Source organism: Hyperolius riggenbachi, chromosome 4 (assembly GCF_040937935.1).
Source record: "Hyperolius riggenbachi isolate aHypRig1 chromosome 4, aHypRig1.pri, whole genome shotgun sequence".
NCBI classification, from domain to species: domain Eukaryota; kingdom Metazoa; phylum Chordata; class Amphibia; order Anura; family Hyperoliidae; genus Hyperolius; species Hyperolius riggenbachi.
This window is the reverse complement of record NC_090649.1, coordinates 332,614,611-332,635,565: the sequence shown is the minus strand read 5'-3', so window position 1 is coordinate 332,635,565 and position 20,955 is coordinate 332,614,611. Positions and strand designations below refer to the sequence as shown.

The 20,955-nt window shown below is 44.6% G+C and overlaps 1 protein-coding gene across 3 annotated transcripts in view; it reads right to left on the bottom strand.

The window, feature by feature from the left end:
* Nucleotides 1-20,955, bottom strand: part of NTPCR (nucleoside-triphosphatase, cancer-related) — a 61,820-nt gene that overhangs the window by 9,387 nt on the left and 31,478 nt on the right. For all 3 annotated transcript variants that reach the window (XM_068231826.1, XM_068231825.1, XM_068231824.1), the window contains 2 exons: nucleotides 16,428-16,527; nucleotides 12,094-12,303 (listed from right to left, as the gene is read on the bottom strand). In XM_068231826.1, the coding sequence (XP_068087927.1) occupies nucleotides 12,094-12,303; nucleotides 16,428-16,527 (310 nt within the window). The remainder of the gene's footprint in view (nucleotides 1-12,093; nucleotides 12,304-16,427; nucleotides 16,528-20,955) is intronic.

Genomic DNA, 20,955 nt, shown 5'->3' with positions numbered 1-20,955 from the left:
CCAGATGTGCCCCCTAGCGACCACTCCCCAAATGTGCTCCCACCTCCCTCCCCAGTATAGTAACCAGATGTGCCCCAAGTGACCACTCCCCCAATATAGTAGCCAAATGTGCTCCCACCTCCCTCCAGTGTTTTGTAGACAGATGTACTCCTTCCCACCCCAGTATGATAGCCAGCTGTACTCCCCTCTCCTTCCCACCCCAGTATGACAGCCAGATGTGCTCCCCCTCTCACCCCAGTATGATAGTCACACATTTTGTTTTCAAGTAGGAGAAAAATCCAGGAGCAACCCGCTGTACTTAATGTAAAAAAACTTTCAAACCTTTAATCCAATCTTCATAAAAGCAAAACAGCATATAAAGCACGTATACTTGTCAGCCACATGTGCTCCCCCTCTCCAGTATGGTAGCCAGATGTGCTCCCCCCACCCCAGTATGTTATTGCATGATTTTCAATACACAGCGATGGATCAGCAAACCAATAGTGAGTATGAGTGCCCCCAGTGTAGGTAGCCAAGTAAAGGTGACCCAGTATAGTTTAGCCAGCTATAGGTGCCCCAGTAAAGGTTAGCTAGCTATAGGTGCCGCAGTATAGGTAAGCTAGCTATAGGTGTTGCAGTACAGGTTAGCCTGTATAGGTGTCGCAATACAGGTTAGCCAGTACAGGTGTCACAGTACAGGTTAGCCAGTATAGTTTCCACATTACAGGTTAACCAGTATAATTGCCACAGTACAGGTTAGCCATTAATAGATCCTTTAGTACAGGTTAGCCATCCAGATGCCCTATAGTGTATATAACCAGATCCCCTTTAGTGTATAAAGCCAGATCCCCCTTTAGTGTATATAGCCAGATCCCCCCTTTAGTGTATACAGCCAGATCCCCCATTTAGTGTATATAGGCAGATCCCCCTTTAGTGTATATAGCCAGATCCCCCTTTAGTGTGTATATATAGCCAGATCCCCCCTTTAGTGTATATAGCCAGATTTCCCTATAGTTTCCCCCTCGCCGCCACTGGTACCTGCTCTGCTCCCGACCCCGTCCTCCAGTAAGTTCCAATCGGCCTCACGGTGCGGTGAGCTGTAGTGAAACGGCAACAAGTGTTCGCACAGTAACGATGGGGCCTGTAACAGGTAGTGTGAGATCACTTCTTGGCGGCCGCCGTTACTAGGCAACAATCGCTGCCATTTCAAACCAGCTCACCGCACAGCAATGCTGTGAGGCTGATCGGAATTTCAAGGAGGAGAGGGCCAGAAGAGAGCAGAGCAGGTACCAGCGGTGGCGAAAACCGCTGCTTTCAGCCAGATGTGCTCCTCCCCACCCAAGTATGGTATCCAGATGTGCTCCCCCCTCCCTCCCCAGTAAGGTAGCCAGATGTGCTCCCCTCTCCTCCCCACCACAGTAGAGTAGCCAGATGTGCTCCCTGTGGTGAACATTACGTAAAGTCGTGGGCAATCGCCAACGATTTTCGTATGGTCCTGCACAATTACTGTCAGTCTGTGAGGAAACGCGGAAAAGCCGCCGCGTGTGCCAAGAGGCAGGCGGCTGACTCCGCGTCCTACGCGGCAGTTTGCTTGCGTCTGGTTGTGTGGTGGAACGCGGAAAAGCCGCCGCATGTCCTGACAGCAAAGCGGCTGTTTGCATGCAGCAGCATGTGCTTGGTTTGGCTGGGTCTGTTAGTGCATCTAGGCAGATGGAGAGCTATGCTCGCGCGGGCCTGAATTCAGGACCTTTATACCTGCAGAGAAAGTGTCAGCTGATCAGGAAGGTCAGCTGATTCCTGCAGGACTCATGATTGGCTGAATGGTTCGGGCGGGGCAGCAGAGTCCAGCAACTATATATTCTGCTGCTTAGTCAGTTGCTGGTTGCCTGTCGTTGCAATCACTTCGTGGTAGCACGCAGACCCTTAGTCAGATCCGAAAGTGTGCCGGGACCAGCTGGAGCTGTAATCCTACACTTAGCTAGATTCTGTTGATAGTCTAAAGTACTAGTTTGATTGTGATTATCTGTTATGACTTTCTGCCTGTCTGACTACACTGCCTCTGTCTTCTGATCCTGTACTTTGTTTGTCTGTGAGTTGCCGACTTGGCCTTCCCGACCCTGAGAACTATCTCTATCGCTAGGAGATAGTTCATGCCTGTATGTGCTGGGCACCTGCTTCACAGGGCCAGCTCTGTATGTGCTGGGCACCTGCTCCATAGGGCCAGCTCTGTATCTGCTGGGCACCTGCTTCACAGGGCCAGCTCTGTATGTGCTGGGCACCTGCTCACAGGGCCAGCTCTGTATTTGCTGGCCACCTGCTCCTCAGGGCCAGCGCTGTATTTGCTGGGCACCTGCTCCACAGGGCCAGCTCTGTATTTACTGGGTACCTGCTCCATAGGGCCAACTCTGTATTTGCTGGGCACCTGCTCCCCAGGGCCAGCGCTGTATTTGCTGGGCACCTGCTCCTCAGGGCCAGCACTGTATGTGCTGGGCACCTGCTCCACAGGGCCAGCTCTGTATTTACTGGGTACCTGCTCCATAGGGCCAGCTCTGTATTTGCTGGGCACCTGCTCCCCAGGGCCAGCGCTGTATTTGCTGGGCAACTGCTCCTCAGGGCCAGCACTGTATGTGCTGGGCACCTGCTCCACAGGGCCAGCTCTGTATTTACTGGGTACCTGCTCCATAGGGCCAGCTCTGTATTTGCTGGGCACCTGCTCCCCAGGGCCAGCGCTGTATTTGCTGGGCACCTGCTCCACAGGGCCAGCTCTGTATTTACTGCCCCAGGGCCCATCCTGTATTCATTGGGAACCTGCTCCTCAGGTTCCTCAAGCTTGTTACTATTCTTCTGTATTCTGATCTTGTACCTTGTCATTCTGATACCCTGTTGCCGAACCTCGGCTCGCTCTTAGACTCTGCATCTGACTCCTGATTCTGTACCCCGATATTTCTGATACCCTGTTGCCGAACCCTGCTTGTTTATTAGTCTCCGCCTCTGCGTTCTGAATCTGTACTGTATTTGTCCGTGTGTTACGACCTGGCTTGCCTGACTTCGAGAACTGACCTTACTGTTAGAGGCAGTTCCCAGATCTGTTAGTGACACTCTCTCCTAGGTGTCACTCACGTTCTGTCCTTCCTACGCTCCGCCTGACTCCTCCCCCGGGAGAGTCCAGGCCTTCGGAAGGAATCTGTATTGCTGCAGTACTTCATACTGTACGGCACTTGTTTCTGAGGCTTAGTCCTCGAGGTATTACTGTTGCACCAAGCACTTACACTACTCAGGTGTTCAGAGGGTAGCGTTATATCGGATTATCGGTGATACTGCAGATCATCGATAATCGGGTATATTCTGCATTCTCGGTGATACTGCAGTTCACCGGTAATCAGACCCTATCTCTGCTACACCGATTGTGACACAGTCCTGTGTAAATGTACAATAGATGTCTTTTTCCCTCTCTTCTATTAAAAACAAAGCCCCTCACCCCCTCCACCTCCTCCAGCTTTTCACACGTGGCTGGTGACATAGGTGTTACAAGCTAGGACCAAATGGTGGCCATGGAATAGCTTCAGCAGCTCAGCAGATAACAATCAGCCCCTCTTCCCCAAGCCAGCTCAAACTGGCTGAGATAAGAGATTCCCTCCAAACTCATAGACTCAAACAAAGGAAACTTTAATTTATTAATAATTCAAAATGGGTTTGGCACAGAAAGACAAAAATTACATTTTTGGATACCCATAACGCAGTTATATCATTCACCTGAATTACAATTTTCTAACTGTCAGGAAACGGTGGAGAAACGGCTTTATCCGGCCTGCGTAGAGCGAATGCGATAGAATAGGCATGTGTAGCCTCGTTTCATACGGGGTCGCAGGCCGCTTATGAATATAGTCTCGGATTTGCAATGCGCCAATCTGGGGCGGAGTCACACAGATTATTAATAATTGGTACATTTCTTGCTCTGAGTCTGGGGGTGGCAACCTTGCTGCCAGGAGATAACCCCGCCTTAAACACACCTACTTTCCAGGTAGTGACAGCCCAAAACTCAGGTCCTATAAAAGTGGGGCGGGACCAAACCCGCCCAGTTCTCCAAATTCCATCGACCAGGAACGTCCATGCAGGCATTTAAGGAGAGCCGACGCCTGCTGTGTTCAAGGACTCTTAACATTAATGCCTACTTTTAAACTGGACTCTTTTTCTTCATTCTTCAAATGGACTGCTCAGCTAACTAAATAAGAATTTTCTGATTTTATTCCTTTTTATTTTTAAGCTCTGTGTGTATATGTTAATTGGTGTATATAACTATGTAATGCATTTTTGTTATTAAACGTTGAAAAAATCGTTTAGCGGTTACCCTGTGTTCAGGTGTGCCTTTATAACCCGTATGCAAGAACCCGGCCCAGATATAATGATCTGACCCAGGTTCCTGCATACTGCTAAGGGTTAATAGAGCATTCTCGAAGTCCTAGTATAATTACAGTAGCGGGCTGTGTAACCCGCTTGGTGGCAGATCTTTGAATTATATGTGTGAGGTGAGTCCTTTGTCGTCTTCAAATTGCGGAGTCGGGTTACCCTTCGTGATGAACAAAATGACCGTGTGAGAGGATTTCTGACGCTGATTGATTGACCCCATCCGCAGACCGGCCTTGCGGTCTGTGACACTCCCCAGTATGGTAGCCAGATGGGCTCCCTCTCCCCTCCCCCCACTCCAGTAGGGTAGCCAGAGGTGCTCCACCCACCCTACTATGGTTTTTTTTTTTTTTCACAATAAAAAGTTTTTTATTATCAAATATGAAATACACATATTGAATGAATGTATAAACAGCGTAACATTTCAATGACAGTCAGCCAGAATATTAGGGGTACAGCTATTAGTCAGACAAAATCAAACATGAGCAGATATCACATCTAAATTCCAGCTGTGACTTATGATTGCTTATATGTAACTTAAATTCTGAGCCTACTCATGTAGCCTCGTCTAAAATACTGAAGTAACTGAAGTAACCTTCCGTGCCAAGAGGAATAGATGAAGATGAAGGGGTGAAATGAGTTAGTGAGAAAAGTAGAAAAGAATTTGGCATTTGTCCCTAACCTTAAGTTTCCAAGAGTATCTTGCAGTCCTGTGAGTGTTGGAACTCCACCCACACCGACCAAGTGATCAGATATCGATCGTTTCTATCTTGGGATAGAAATAGTCTCTCAAGGGATTCCACTGAATCCATACGTTTGATCCAAGTTTTGATTGAGGGAGGTGTGGTGGACTTCCAACATAGAGGAATCAGCGCTCTTGCTGCATTTATCATATGTATTGTAAGAGATTTTTTATAGCTTTTCATGGGTTCGGTGGTCACATGGAGAAGCAAGGTCTCTGGTGCAAAAACAATCTTATCTCTTAAAATCTTTTCCATCCAATGATGGTCCTGCTTCCAAAAGCGTTCAATCAGTGGACATGTCCAGAAGATATGGATCAGTGTGCCTTCACTTAGACCACATCTCCAACACAAATTCGATACCATTGGGAAGATCCTGTGTAGCATTGAGGGGGTTTTGTACCATCTAGTGATAATTTTGTAACCTAATTCTTGTGTGTTGACACTCACTGATCCTTTATGGGTCAGCATAAAAATCTTTTGCCACTGGTCATCCTCAAACGTTTTCCCGAGATCTTCCTCCCATTTTTCCTGAAACTTTAACTTGTCTGAGCCCCCTTTACCCAGGAGTATCTGATATATCAATGAAATTAGGTGATCTGGTTTGTTTTGGGATAGCACCAGGTGTTCAAATGTCGTTAGGTTTTTAGACCAGTCAAATTTGCTTTTTAATGAGTTTAAGTAGTGTCTAATTTGGAAGTATTGCCATTGCGTCAGGTGTAAATCATCTCGAAGTGTGGACATATCTGTAAGTGATTTAACTGAGCCAAGCCTAATAAAATCTTGTACTCTAGGGCCTTGGTGAGAGGGCCAGTTCTGTAGGAAGGGGATGTCCGCTGCTGGGAGGAAAGCAGGATTTTCACATAAGGGAGTTAGTCTGCCAGGGAGGGATGCCAAGCCTAACGTGACCAAGTTCTTATGTAATGCTTTAATAGAAGCTGTAATGAGAGGGTTGTTCCATTGGCGAATCTCATGTCCTGAGTGTTCTATCCACCCCAAGTTAGATGATTTTATTCCTACGGTTTCTTGTTCCACCTGGACCCAGAGTTTAGGTTTGTCATGGTTAGCCCATTCTACCACCCGACAAAGTTGTGCCGCTAGATGATATTTATGCAAGTCTGGTAGTGCCATTCCCCCATCCTCTTTTGGACGCATCAGAATTTGACGTTTTATTCTCGGTGGTTTGTGTCCCCATATAAATTTGTTTATAGGTTTCTGCAGGTCTCTGAGATAAGTTGGGGGTAGTGAGATAGGTAGGCATTGGCTGATGTACAAGAAACGAGGCAATAGGTTCATCTTCACTGATGCCAGACGGCCAAACCAAGAGATGCTTTTTTGCTCACCCCATCTCAATAGGTCTGTCTTGAGCTCATTGCCTATCCTCACAAAATGCAAAAGATGAATGTCTTTCAGATCATGGGGTATATCAATACCCAGATATCTGAGGGATTCTGTGGTCCACATAAAAGCAAAGGAGGACTTACATTGTTTAATTATAGAGTCATCAAGTGACACATTAAGTGCCTTGGACTTATTGAAGTTGATTTTAAAGTTTGATATATATCCAAATTCCTTGAACCTTTTAATGAGGGCAGGCAATGAGATCACTGGATCCTGGAGATAGAATAATAGATCGTCGGCAAAAGCAGCGACAACGTGATTAAATGGTCCTATTTGAATACCCTTGATGGATGTGTCCTCTCTAACAGCGTTGAGAAAGGGCTCAAAGGTTAGGATATAGATTAGTGGGGAAAGAGGACATCCCTGTCTTGTCCCATTAGTTTGTTTGATAGCAGGCCATTGGCCTTTACACGTGCCGATGGGTTGGTATAGAGCAGTTCTATCCATTGTCTCATACATGTGCCAAGGCCTAAATTCGACAGGGTGGCACGCATATAATCCCATGCCACCCTGTCGAATGCCTTCTCAGCATCTGTGGACAGAATGAGGGCTTTGATGCCTCGTCTCTTAACATGCGCCATTATCCCCACTGTTCTCATCACGTTATCCTTAGCTTCCCTACCGGGGACGAATCCTGCCTGTTCCATTCCTATGTGATCAGGAATGTATGGGAGAAGTCTATTAGCTAAAATTTTTGCCAACAACTTTGCGTCCAGGTTCAGCAGGGAGATTGGTCTATAGCTGGAGCATAACTTGGCATCCCTCCCTGGCTTAGGGATAACCGATATGTGAGCCTCCAGGAATTGTGGAGAGGGGATAGTAGAGGCCGTGATTTTATTAAATGCAGAGATAAATGGTGAGGCCAGCGTGTTTTTAAAAGTTTTATAGTATTGAGATGTTAGGCCATCAGGTCCTGGTGCCTTGCCTGGTTTCAAAGCTTTGACAGCTAGGAGGAATTCGTCTGTGGTCAATGGAGCCTCTAACTCCTCTCTATCTGTTTGGGATATATTTAATGGTTTTCCATATTTATGTAGGAATTTGGTAATTTGTTCCTTTCTATCCGAAGTAGAGTATATATTAGATTTATTTACCGGGAGATTATATAAGGCTTGGTAGTATTTTCTGAATTCCTCTGCTATCTCTTCAGATTTTGCCAGTTTCGTTTGTTTGTTGTCAATTATGTGGGGGATATGTGAGTGCATCCTTTGTTTTCTTAAAGTTTTTGCTAAGTATTTCCCACTTTTATTCCCCATTTCATAAAATATTATTTTCCCAGCTAGAATTTTCCTCTTAGCATCTACTAGAACAAGCTTGTTCAATTTTTGTCTAGCTGAGTTCAATTCCTCTAGTGTCTGGCTTGCTAATGATTTCTTATGTATGGCCTCTAAACGTGCAATCTCTGCTGATAAGGTTAGAATACCCTCCTCTTTCTCTTCTTTGAGTTTGGCGCCTTGTCTAATAAAACTACCTCTCACCACCACCTTATGTGCTTCCCAGGTCGTTAAGTCAGATACCTCTGGAGTAATGTTAAGGTCAAAATATGAGGACAGGGTATTCGAAATTTCCTGTACTCTGCCTTTGTCATTCAGTAGGTTTGGGTTGAGTTTCCAGTTCCATGTTTTTGTTATAGTCTCAGGGAGTTTTATTGTTAGAGATACTGGAGAGTGGTCCGAAATTGTTTTATTCCCGATCTCTGTGTCGTATACTAAGGATAGGTCTCTTTGTGATATGAAGATGTAGTCAATGCGAGAGTATTTGTTGTGGATGGGGGAGAAAAAGGTGTAATCTTTTTCTGTTGGGTGTGCTAATCTCCAAGGATCAGTGAGTGTCAGTTGTTGTAGCTGTTTCCTAATATTCCCAAGGGTTTTATAGGAAAGGACAGAAGAGCCATTTGAGCAATCTAGAAGAGGTTGCAGTGGGAGATTAAAATCTCCTCCTAATATCAGAATACCCTGATAAAAACCCAACAGCCTGGAGACCACAGAGGAGACGAAGGATAGCTGTTTGTTATTAGGGGCGTAGAGCGATGCCAAAGTGAAGATTTTTGTGCCTATCCTTCCTTTAATAAAAAGAAAGCGACCTTCCTCGTCTCTCTCTATGTCCTCCAGCTGAAAGGGTACATTCTTATGGATAAAGATGGAGACACCCTTCGTTTTGGAGCTCAGTGTAGTTGAGTGAAAAGCCACAGGGAATCTCCCATCAAATCTTTTAGGAATGTGTTGTGTCCTTAAATCGTTTCCTGTAAGAAGGCAACTTGAACCTTCTCCTTGTGAAGTAAGTTAAAGACAGCTGATCGTTTTTCCGGAATGTTCATTCCGTTGACATTCAGGGACATGAATTTCCACTTCAATGGACCTTTGTGAGTTTGTTGAGACATGCTCAGGGATGGAGATTCCCTGGAAGCCGTTCCCAGCTCCACACTAAGTCCCCGGGAGTTCCAGGTGTAGGGGTATTTAGTATAGTAGATAGGTTGAGATATGGTAAAGAGTAGGAGAGGGATGAAAGTAGTAGTAATAAGAGTAAGGCGAGGGCACGGAAGGGGTGGGTAGTGAGTTATGCCCAGCATATGTCACGAAATGGTAAAATGCCCACGTGAGTACGACGTGGAGGGACGTACTCACCTGCAATGTGGGTTTTTGTTCAGTATATAGGGATATACTGTGTGGGGAAAATGGAAGACGTGCAACAGGATGTCAAGGTGGTGTACGAGAAGCAATTTGAGTATAAGGTATTGTACACTATATAATCTCCTGTTATTGCCCGTCATTTTACATAGAAAGAGTTTTCCTCTTTGATAAACATTAGTTATATCTTTTTCCTAGGAGGAGCTGTTAAACTTGTATAATGTCAGTTTTACTTCACGATCTATGATTCCACCTATGTGTCCGTTATGTGGATGATAGTGTTAGGTGTTTTTAAATGGGGGTCTAAGGGAAGGAGAGAGGGTAGGGAAGAGGGTAGGGGGGGGGGAGGGGAGCATGGGGGGGAGAAGGGGTAAGAAACCATCATATCAAATACAGCATCACACACTAAATATGTGCATGTCATTATAGTAGTAAGTGAGTTGAGAAGAGAGATACAGAAGCAAAAAAAACCCAATAGCACATATTTGCATCATGTCGTTCAATCGAAACCCATCCTATGTCTCTTGCAATAAACATGACCATCAGATCTAACCATTTATAACAGCGTAACATATCTCCCTAAGGGGGGGGGGGGGGGGGGGATGCGGGTGAGTGTATATTCTCTTCTGTATTTGCCAGAGCAATTGGACAGCTTAGTTCTGTCACATCCCAGTCTTGTGTCCGTCATGCAGACAGCGATGCCAGGTGCTTTTAAGGGGTCAAAGGGAAAGGGAGAGGATAGGGAAGGGGGTAGGGGGGGGGGGGGAAAGGGAAGGAAGGAGAGTATGAAAGGGGGTGGGGGAGGGAACCATCATGTCATTTATAGTACCATATACTGTATATTGTAGTAGTGGATGAGTGAGGAAGAGAGAAACAGGAGCAAAGACATAACCTATAGTTGCATCATATCTTTCAACCGGTATCCCTCCTATGTCTTTTGGACTAAACATATCCAACAGGTCTAACCATTAATAACTGTATAACATGTCTCCCTAAGGGGGAAGGAATATAGGGTAGGGGGAGGGATATGATCCCTTCTAATTTTGCCATACCAGTTAGACAACATAGTTTTATCATCATTCTGAAGCCCAACAGGGGCACAGTCATTTATGTATAAACATATTGAACAACTCAAAAGAGAATGAATAATATATGAATGATAGTCAGGGCTTAGTAACAAAGAAAAAGTGTGCCAGACAGCTATATGGGTGACAGGATACTCTGAACTATAAGATACTTGCACTTAGATGTTCCAGGGCTTTATATCAGTTTCGTATATAGCGTCTATAAGTGCGGTCCTAGCCGTTTTGTGGTCATGCTGAGATCAGACACATGTACTTTAATAGCATAAGTCCCCATTTTCAAAAAGGCCTGTGGACGTCATGCCCTGTGATATCTAAGCCATTGGGTATTGATGTTTAGTCTTCATCGGATGAGTGACGAGTATCCCGCGAGGACATAGACCCCTTCCGCGCATTTGGCTCAGGTAATGGGAGAGTGGGATCCTCATCTTCATCGTTGTCTGGTGATTTCCTTCGTCGCTGGTTTCTGTTAGGAAGAGCGTTCCATATCAGCGGATTACTATCCCAATCCGGCAGTGTCACGGAAGGAATATCCAGGTCCGCACAGAAATCCTCCACTCCATCCGCGTTGCGAAGAGTAAACATTTTTCCTCCATGTTGTACTGTCAATGCGAACGGAAAGCGCCAGCGATACATAAGGCCCTTGTTTTTCAGCGCCGTCAGCAGCGGTTTCAAAGCTCTGCGTTTGGCTAAAGTAATAGCAGAGAGGTCTTGATATAGGTTGATTGGAGTTTCATTAAAGAGTATTGCGTCTTGGGATCTGGCTTTTCGCATAATCTCCTCTTTAAGTGGAAATGATTCCAGGCAGCAGATTACGTCTCTTGGCTTGTCATTGTCACTACCTCGTGGCCTAAGCGCTCTGTGGGCCCGTACAAATCCGATCTGCGTTTCCGAGGAGCGTTCAAGCAGCTCATTGAAGATAGATGAAAGAGCATGTTCTAGACGGTCAGACATTACGGATTCCGGTAGGCCTTTAACTCTTATATTGCATCTGCGCCCACGGTTATCTAGATCTTCGATTTGGCGCGTATGTTCTGCTAGCCAGTTAGTGTGGTCGTCTGAGGTGTGTCGCAGGGACTGCAGTTGGGAGGCCTTACTTGTGTCTGCCTCTTCCAGGTGGTGAAGACGAACTCCTATGGCGGCTACGTCATTTCGGACCCCCGCTATGGCTGTATGAAACGAGGCTTTGATGTCCTCCGCCATGGCATACATGTCGGCCAGTGTAGGAGCTGTGCGTGTTAGGTCGCATGCCTTAGATGTAGTTGCTATGTCCGGAGGGCCTTGCGCGGACTGAGTATCCTTCGTCGGCGCCATTTTGGAAGTCTAGGCCCGAGAGTTTTGTGAGCGGAAAAGTTCTGGAACGGTCTTCCCCTTCTGCTGCTGGGTCAGCTTTTGTTCAGCCGTAGTGTTCAGCGAACGACGGGAGCTCCTCATATCCAGGAAATAAGCTCTGGGGAAGGCAGGAATAGATGCTTCAGGCGGGCGTTGTACGGGAGCTAGGGTTTAAGCGGCCATCATGCTGCAGCGTCAAGCCACGCCCCCCCACCCTACTATGTTAATCAAATGGGCTGGGAGGAAAAAAGGCAGCACACACATGCACTCACCTCCTGCTGGGTCCAGGTGCTGCAGGTCCTGTCTGTCTGCTCTGTACCGCCACTGCTCTGTCCTTCCTGCTTCTCAGATCGAGACAGAGAAGTGGCGGTGCAGAGCAGACAGTCCCTACTGTAGTAAACGGGTTTCCTCTCAACTGTTAGGTAATTCCAACTTGTATCATTATCATGGATTCAATTAACAAAAGTACTCTTCCAGTCAGCAAGGAAATCTAGTATAAATGTATAAAAAAACCTAATGTCTTTCACTTACATTAAACACTTTCACATCCTGCCGATGCCTTATTTCTTCGACGACAGGAAGTGGCTTCCCTTTTGGTACTGGAATAGTGCCTAAGACTACAACATTAGTAGAATCCAACATTTTGCGAACAAGGGAAATAAAATTCTGGCTGAAGAGTTCCATTTTTCCAATTTCATCAATAATGCATACAATTTTTTTTTCCATGTTTCCAGTTTTTGACTATAGGAAATACAAACAAAAAAAGTTTGTTACATGTATTTTTCATCACATCTAAAACAAAATTTTAATTTTAGTTTAATTTTTGAATAAATAAAAATTAGTGAGGCCATAACCTAGTCTTTTTTATCGTTATCTGGCCGATAATCAGCTAGAAATCGGTGACACAAATGATACTTCGATCTTCCGCCAAAAGCAATTGATTTGGAAGATTTTCTTTGAATGGTAGTGGGAACGCGTCACTAGCAGCATTCGATTTTGGACAGACAGCAGCAGAGCTACTCTAACCTGTCCAATGGCGCTTACTCAAGTGTCTTCTTTCTTCCGGGGCATCTCCCTGTCTCTTCACTCGCGGGGAGTTGTGTATCATGTGGTAAACACTAAATGCCCAATACTAGAGGTCTCTAGTGGTCATGTAAAGTACATGCCACAGAGCTCCTAGTGTTTGGCCTCTAGTTTTTAGTCTTGTAACACACAGCTTTCCAGGAGTGAAGAGACAGGCTGAAGCCCCAGTGGTGAAGAGAAGACTCGGGAGGACGCATCTCCAGACAGGTAAGAGTAGCTCTGCTGCCCCTACACTCTGCACAGCCCTCCCTGGAAACCTGGCAGGCAGTGTGCACAGATTTTTAATAGATTTCATGCTGCAATCTATTCAAAATCTGTGTGTAGTGTGTGAAGGGATTCCATCAGATAGATCCCTCTGATCAGATAATGACCATATCAACCAGTGTATGGCCAGCTGTAGGGCTGGTTCACACTGCAAGAGCTTTTTCTAAGTGCTTGTGATCTAAAAAATGTAATGCTAGGTGTGTGTTCTCACTTGAGCGATGTGATTTTATAAACCTCATCTTTAGCATTGCATTAGCTAGAGTTTTTCAAAATTATTGTCATAAGCTCATCCCTGATCTGCTCTGTGAATGGTGAACTGATTTATTCAGCCACTGTCTCTAGTGACAGTCAACTTCATGGGTGACATTGCATTCATTTGTTATCTCTGAGGTTTGCATTTCCACTCAGGTGTAAAACCGTGAATTAAATGTGTTGTGTTTTGCCGAGTTTAGACAACAACTGTTATAATATAGAATTGGTTTTGCTGTATTCTTGTTATAACATGATATTGAAGACGAAACTGCATAATTGTATTGAAATCTTTTAAAGAAAACCTGTAACTAAAAAAAAAGTTTCCCTGGGGGCTACTCCCCTCGGTGAGTACCTCCGGATCCTATCGAGGCTTCCCCCGTCCTCCTGTGTCCCACGGTGGTCTGGCTGTGCCCCTCCGAATGGTGGGGATGTAAATATTTACCTTCCCGGCTCCAGCGCAGACGCAGTATCGGCTCTCCGCTTGGAGATAGGCGGAAATAGCCGATCGCTGTCGGTCTGCTCTACTGCGCAGGCGCAATTCTCCTGCGGCTGTGTAGTAGAGCAGACCCGACAGAGATCGGCTATTTCCATCTATTTCGGTGCTGAGAGCCGCAACAGCGCTACCTGCTGGAGCCAGGGAAGGTAAATATATCAAGCTTTGTCAGGCTTGTGGAGCGAGGATTGCAGGACGCTTTGGAGGAGCCAGCGCTGGACTGCCTGCAGCTACAGGGGAGGGGGAAGCCTTATTGGGACCCTGAGGCTTCACCCTCCCGAGGTAAGTACCCCCAGGGGAACTTTTTTTCAGTACAGAGTCTCTTTAATGTACATACTCATCCAACGACCCCACGACAAGCCATTTAAACAAATACGTTGTTCAAAAACAGTTGTACACCCGTGGCCAACTGCACAATATCAGCCCAACAGTTGTGCGAGTTGATCCGCCAGGTGGATCAGGCAAACTGCCTGTTATCAGTCGCTCGTCTATTCCTTTGCCACTCTTGATTGTAGTCCAACAGACCAAAATCACGTTGTGCACGGCCCTTTATTTGAATACAGGTGACTGGAACAGAAACTATGATCAGGGAGCTAAATGAACAGCTCTTAACACTGAGATCCATTAACAATACGTTAACAACCCTTTTGCTCGCTGAACATGTACTAGTGGGGATCAGTGAAGAGGAGAGTGGAGTGCAGCGGAGACAGGATAGTGAGGTTGGTTGCTGGGTCACAGTAAGAAAAAAGGGGGGAAAAGTGTAAGTAAGGCTAGTCTTGAGCTAGCACCCCCTAATAAATATGCATGTTTGCATGATGTTGGGACGTTAATAATGGGGTAGCAAGGCTGCAGCAGGATATGTCCTCTAGCAACCAGGGAATTAACTGCTGCAATGAGAATGGGAATGCAACTAAGGCCAGGCAGTTGCTGGTGGTATGGGATTCTATTGTCAGGTGGGCAGACAGGGTAATTTACCACAGGGATTGTGCATGCCTTACAGTATGTTGTCCCACAGGTTCTCGAGTTCAGCATATAGCAAATCACATAGACAAATGGATGGGTGAGGCTGGGCAGGACCCCGCTGTCATGGTACACATAAGTGCCAATGGCAAAGTTAGTGGAAGGTCCTAAAGGTGATTTGAAGGGAACTAGTAGAAACTCAAAGTGAGTCTGAAATGAGAGCCATATGGTGGCTATCATATGTATTTTCGTTTATACAATACCAGCTGCCTAGAAGTTCTACTGATCCTTGATCCGTTTTGGCTGCAGTAAGGTCTGAATCACACACCTGAAATAAGCATGCAGCTAATCTAGTCAAGACTTCAGTCAGAAACATCTGATCTGCATGCTTATTCAGAGTCTATGGCTAAAAGTGTTAGAGGCAGAAACTGCAAGAAATAAATGTCAGGACTTCACATCCCTCTCAGGTCAGGTGTGCTTTAAGCTGCACAATAGGTATTTAACTCCTGACAGGTACTGAATTTCACATTCCAACCTCAAAGGATAAAGACTGGGTTCATTGTTCATACCAATCATTTTCTGTGCTAAATGCTGATTTGTGGAAGCAAGCACCTATTCATCAGGGTGTGAATGACATTGTGTGACTTACACCCCAAGCAGCTGCATCCTGTGTTTACCATTGTGGAAGGGTTTGTATTTGTCCTGAGGTGAATGGTCCACATGAGGTCTGTTCACTGAAATCAATATGGAAAAGCATTGAACAGGAAGCCAGAGAGGTGTGGTGTGACCATACATGTCAAAGATCCAACTGACTACTGTATAGGCAGTTACAACTAACTGGGTGTTTTTTGGTGGCAGTATTAATATTCACCCATCTTATCCTTTGTGGTGGAATGGGAAGTACTTGTTAGGAATGAGAGACTGGAGTACTGTTGGCAAAAACTGTCCACAAACTCTGACCTTACTGCTGGAGTAATCAACTACACTGTGCACAAAACAGTAGCCAATGTTACTTATATTCAGCACCTGGACTGAAAGAAAATTTTTGACACTCCATCTGTCGGTTTCTGTTAGAAGCAGTGTGAAATACCTTCATTTAATAGCTTGAATACCTTTAATAGCTGGAATACCTTTATCTAATACCTTAATTTAATAGAGCAGCTGTAATAATGCTTGCCATTAATCCTTGCAATGTATATAGCTGGAGTAAAAGCACTAAGTTATCAGCAAAAGTGGGATTTCCCTTGAAATAATATCTAGCCCAGTTATGATAACAAGCCATAATGTCACAGCTTTAGATTGATGTACTGACAGCCTCCAAGTTGATCACCCCAGTACTTATGCAAAACATAAGGATTCTGAAAACACGTTTGCTACTGGGCTGCCTGCGGCTTTCTTGACATGACACATTTATGGTTCTACCATTTCTACTGCTAGCACACAACAACACAACAGGAAAGATAAGGGTTCTATCTCAGATTACTGAATACCACCAAGACATAAAATAGCTGCATAATTACTAGGGTGTGTAAAAGGAGCAAAGGCTTTACTCTGTATGGGTGATCTGCCCACGTTCCTCTAAGCGCAGAAATTACCGGTGTGTGAATGCCAACTTCCATTTCACAAAATTTACTAGTGCTGACAATACAGGCACCCTGAATCAAAGTGCACGTGTACCACAAAGTCTGGTATTGACACACTATTCAAAGGAAGTGCAATATTATCCAAGTAATAAGTCCCAGGCTAAATCAAATCATGAACACACTTTTTTCTCAAGGTTATATTTTACAGAGAGAAATGGATGGGCACTCACCAGAGAATTCAGTGTAGGAAGTACCAACTGTTCAAATGAAGTAATGTCCACAACATATTGCCCAACTCGATATTCAGGCTTCCTAGAGGCCTGACTAGACCTGAAATGGAAATACAAATTGCTGTCTAAAACAGTTTTCTGAGTCAGTTATTATCAGAAAGTTATAATAATGGAGTGGACCATATTTGTTAGAGTATCTACTTCTTTCAGGAGTATGGACATATGCATTATGGAAAACTTGGCAGTGTTCTCCCCAGGCTCTTTCAGGCGGGTGTTCCACCCGGCTATTTTTGGTGACCACCCGGCTGTTCTCTGCTCACCTCCTCCTCTGCTGTAAGCAGAGAAGTGCCAGCCCTGCATTCTCTTATCTCACACCACCCGGCTATTTTTTCATGCCACCTGGCTACTTTTTCATACCACCCGGCTGGAAAAAAATTCTGGGGAGAACACTGCTTGGTGTTTTGATTTAGGCGTTTATTACTCTAATGCTGATTATAGTCAGTTTATGATGATCATAACAGATCAAGGTGAATTGTCTATATGTATGCCAAAGCATGTGCCCATGTGTGTTCTGAATGGCACAATCACATTGGTGGTTGATGGAGCAGTTTGCTTCAGATGTCACATGCAAAAGTTTGCATTCACTGGTGTAAATAATGCTATGCTTAACAGTTTGTTCTAGCAACCTGAAGCCCTGGTCCCCAGGAGGAGCGACGTCCATGCTCGGCACTGGCCCCTGCCCAATAGAGAGCCAGTTTGGCCATATGGCAAAGTCAATTAACCCTTTGCACACTCCCATACAAAATGTTCATACAAATGCTTTCACAGAAATCAATCATCCAGGGACCACTTTTATTCCTATAGCGAAGTTAAAAGCCAGGGTCTTGGTACAAAAGAATACATTCTCTTGCGTAGTCACCTACACCACGCAGAGAAAACCCAGTATTCATAGATGTCCTGAAAACACATAGATCCAGGCACATTGCTTCAAGTTAGGACACCTCTGTGCAGTGTAGGTGATTACGCAAGAGAATGTATTCTTTTGTACCCTCTGTAGGGATAGCGCTGGTTTCTTGATAATTAAATTTTGTGAAAGCACTTGTATGAACATTTGCATGCAAGTATGCGAAGGGTTAACTGACTTTGCCAATTTGGTCAAATGGGCGTCTCCCACATGCCCAGCACCCGCCTGGAGCCTCTCCTATCAGATGGTTGCATGCCCAGTGCAACTGGTTCATGATGGTTGCCATGGCACCATCGGGAAAGCGGAACGGATGCCATGAGCAGCTACCTGTGCTCATTACTGAGACAATATCAAAGATGGTAGACGAGTTTAGTGCCCTATCGATTTGAACTAGTGGATTTGGCACCTCCCATCTCATCAGACCACCAAACTTTGTTTACAGGTACTAGGCTGATTTGTGACATTAACCAGTGGCTGCATGGGACAAAAGATGTGGGCATGTTGTGATCTGGTGACAGGCACTTGTAAATGGCTGATTAAACAGTTGGATTACGTGATCTGCTTATTTATCACATTGTTTGGTGAAGTGTATGCATATTCACAAGGGACTGTTTCTCTCATTTCCCATGGGTGTTCCTTATCCATCATAGTATTAAAAAAACTTATTGCACAATGGTATACTGTTTGTCACGCTTTCTGAAGAAAGGCACCCTCCATGGACCAGAAACAGCTTTTATTTATTATAACTGATTTTCCCTGGGTCAAGAGCTTACATAAACATAAAGCAAGTTAACTTGTCTCTTTAAAATAAACTGTCCTCTACCTTATCCTATCTGTCATGTTACTACTGCATGGTGTCATCTCACTTTACCTGCCAGAGATGCATCAAAAAAACGGCCTTTTGTGATGCCCAAAAATTAATTTCTGCCCGTTTTTTTTTTTTAACTGCTTCCGGACTGAAGTAGTATGAATCTGTGTCCTTCAGGTGGTGCTGCGGCTCTGACAGGACGTAGATTTTACTGCTTTGGAAACGAGCGCTCCTGTTGCCACACTGATCATATCGCATTTTCCCTGCTGCAATTTGCCGTTTATATGACGGCAAAGCTGTGTGAGCAGGTCAGAAGCCTCTTTCATTGGCTCCTGACCACGTGACGACCTTAAGCCAACCCCATTGGCTTACATTAATGGACAGGGTCAGGAGCCAAACAAAGCGGCTCCTGACCGGCTGACAGCACTCTGCTGTCATAGAGACAGCAAAGAGAGGGACCTGCGGCCATGGGAGAGCGGCATGACCAGTGGGAGTGGTGGGTATGTGCGGCGTTTCAGCAGTATGCGGCGTTTTTGGTACCAGCAGTCTTTGGTCCTTGAGGGGCCAGAGACTGCTGGTGCGCAAGGGGTTAAGTGAACATTGGAAATAGCTGCTAGTAAAAAATTGGTAATATTACCAGCAGATTGAAAAAGCTGCAGGTAAAAATGAGGTCATAATTATGGGCGACTTCAACTTTCCAGACATTGACTGGAGTATTGAGGCTACCCATTCTGGTAAAAGCAGCAGATTTCTGGCAGCACTACAGGACAATTACTTGACTCAAATGGTAACTGAACCAACTAGGGGGAATGCGTTACTGGATCTGATCATTTCTAATAGACCAGATAATGTATCAAATGTGCAGGTTCAAGAACATTTGGGAAATAGTGATCACAACATGATAACGTTTGAGCTAGTGACTGATAGGCCACGGGGCAGCGGGACCACTAAAACTATGAACTTTAGAAAAGCAAAGTTCACTCAAATTAGGCAGGCACTAAGTTTGGTGAACTGGGATAATGTACTACAAGGGGAAGACACTGAAGGGAAATGGCAAGCTTTTAAACTTATACTCAATCAATACTGTAGTATGTATATCCCATATGGAAACAAAATGTCTAGGAATAAAAAAAGGCCTCTATGGATGAATAGAAAGGTTAAAGATAAAATGAAGAGGAAAAAGAATGCCTATAAGGTCTTAAAACAGGAGGGGACAGAGGCTGCACTAAGCAATTATAAGGAGTGCAATAAAAATTGTAAAAAAAGAAATTAGGCAGGCAAAGATTGAAGCTGAAAAACAAATCGCTAAGGATATCAAATCTAACCCAAAAAAGTTTTACAAGTACATTAACTCTAAAAAAAGAAAGGTTGACTGTATAGGACTCCTAAAGGATGAGGATGGGAACTCAATGGTGGATGACCAAGGTAAGGCAGAGTTATTAAATGCTTTCTTTGCTTCTGTCTTCACAAAAGAAACAGCACTGTTGCAAACTACAGAGGCGGAAGAGTCTCAATCTTCTAACTGTAATATTAAATACTTAACGCAGGAAGAAGTGAAGGCAAGACTAAATAAATTAAAAATAGACAAGGCACCTGGCCCGGATGGCATGCATCCTCGGGTCCTAAGGGAATTAAGTTCAGTTATAGATAAACCCCTTTATCTTATCTTTTGTGACTCTCTTGCAACTGGCAGAGTCCCAGTGGATTGGCGTACAGCCCACGTTTTCCCATTATTTAAGAAGGGCAAAAAATCTGATCCAGGAAATTATAGACCTGTAAGTTTAACATCAGTTGTATGCAAACTATTTGAGGGGTTACTAAGAGATACTATACATGACTTCATAGTAGAAAATAATCTTATTTCTCAGCATCAACATGGGTTTACTAAAGACAGGTCCTGTTTGACTAACATGCTCAGCTTTTATGAGGTAGTGAATGCTAATATGGATATTGGGAATGCTGTAGATGTGATATACTTGGACTTTGCAAAGGCCTTCGACACTGTTCCCCACAAAAGTCTGGTGCAAAAGTTGAGGATGCAAGGACTGGGGAAGAGTCTGTGTTCATGGATAGGGAACTGGCTAATGGACAGAAAACAAAGAGTTGTGGTCAATGGATCATACTCAAAATGGGAGACTGTTAGCAGTGGGGTCCCACAGGGGTCTGTTCTGGGTCCAGTGCTCTTCAATTTATTTATTAATGACCTAGTAGATGCAGTAGTGAGCAATGTTGCTATTTTTGCAGATGATACAAAATTGTGCAGAATCATTAACTCTCAGGAAGATAGTGTCATATTGCAACAGGATCTGGATAGGATGGCTATATGGGCACATACATGGCAGATGAAATTCAATGTTGACAAATGTAAGGTCATGCATTTTGGACGTACTAATGGTCTAGCACCATACAAAATAAATGGGATACAGTTGGGGACATCAAACTTGGAGAAGGACTTAGGAGTACTCATTGACAACAAGTTAAATAATCGTACTCAATGCCAAGCAGCTGCAGCTAAAGCTAACAAAATTTTGGGATGCATTAAAAGGGAAATAAAAACTCGAGATGCTAGCATAATATTGCCCCTGTTTAACTCTCTAGTAAGGCCACATCTGGAATATGGAATTCAGTTCTGGGCACCACATTACAAAAAAGATATTGCAGTTTTAGAGCAGGTGCAGAGACGAGCAACAAAATTGATGCGTGGGATGGAAGGTCTCACTTATCGAGAAAGGTTAGATAAACTGGGTTTATTTAGT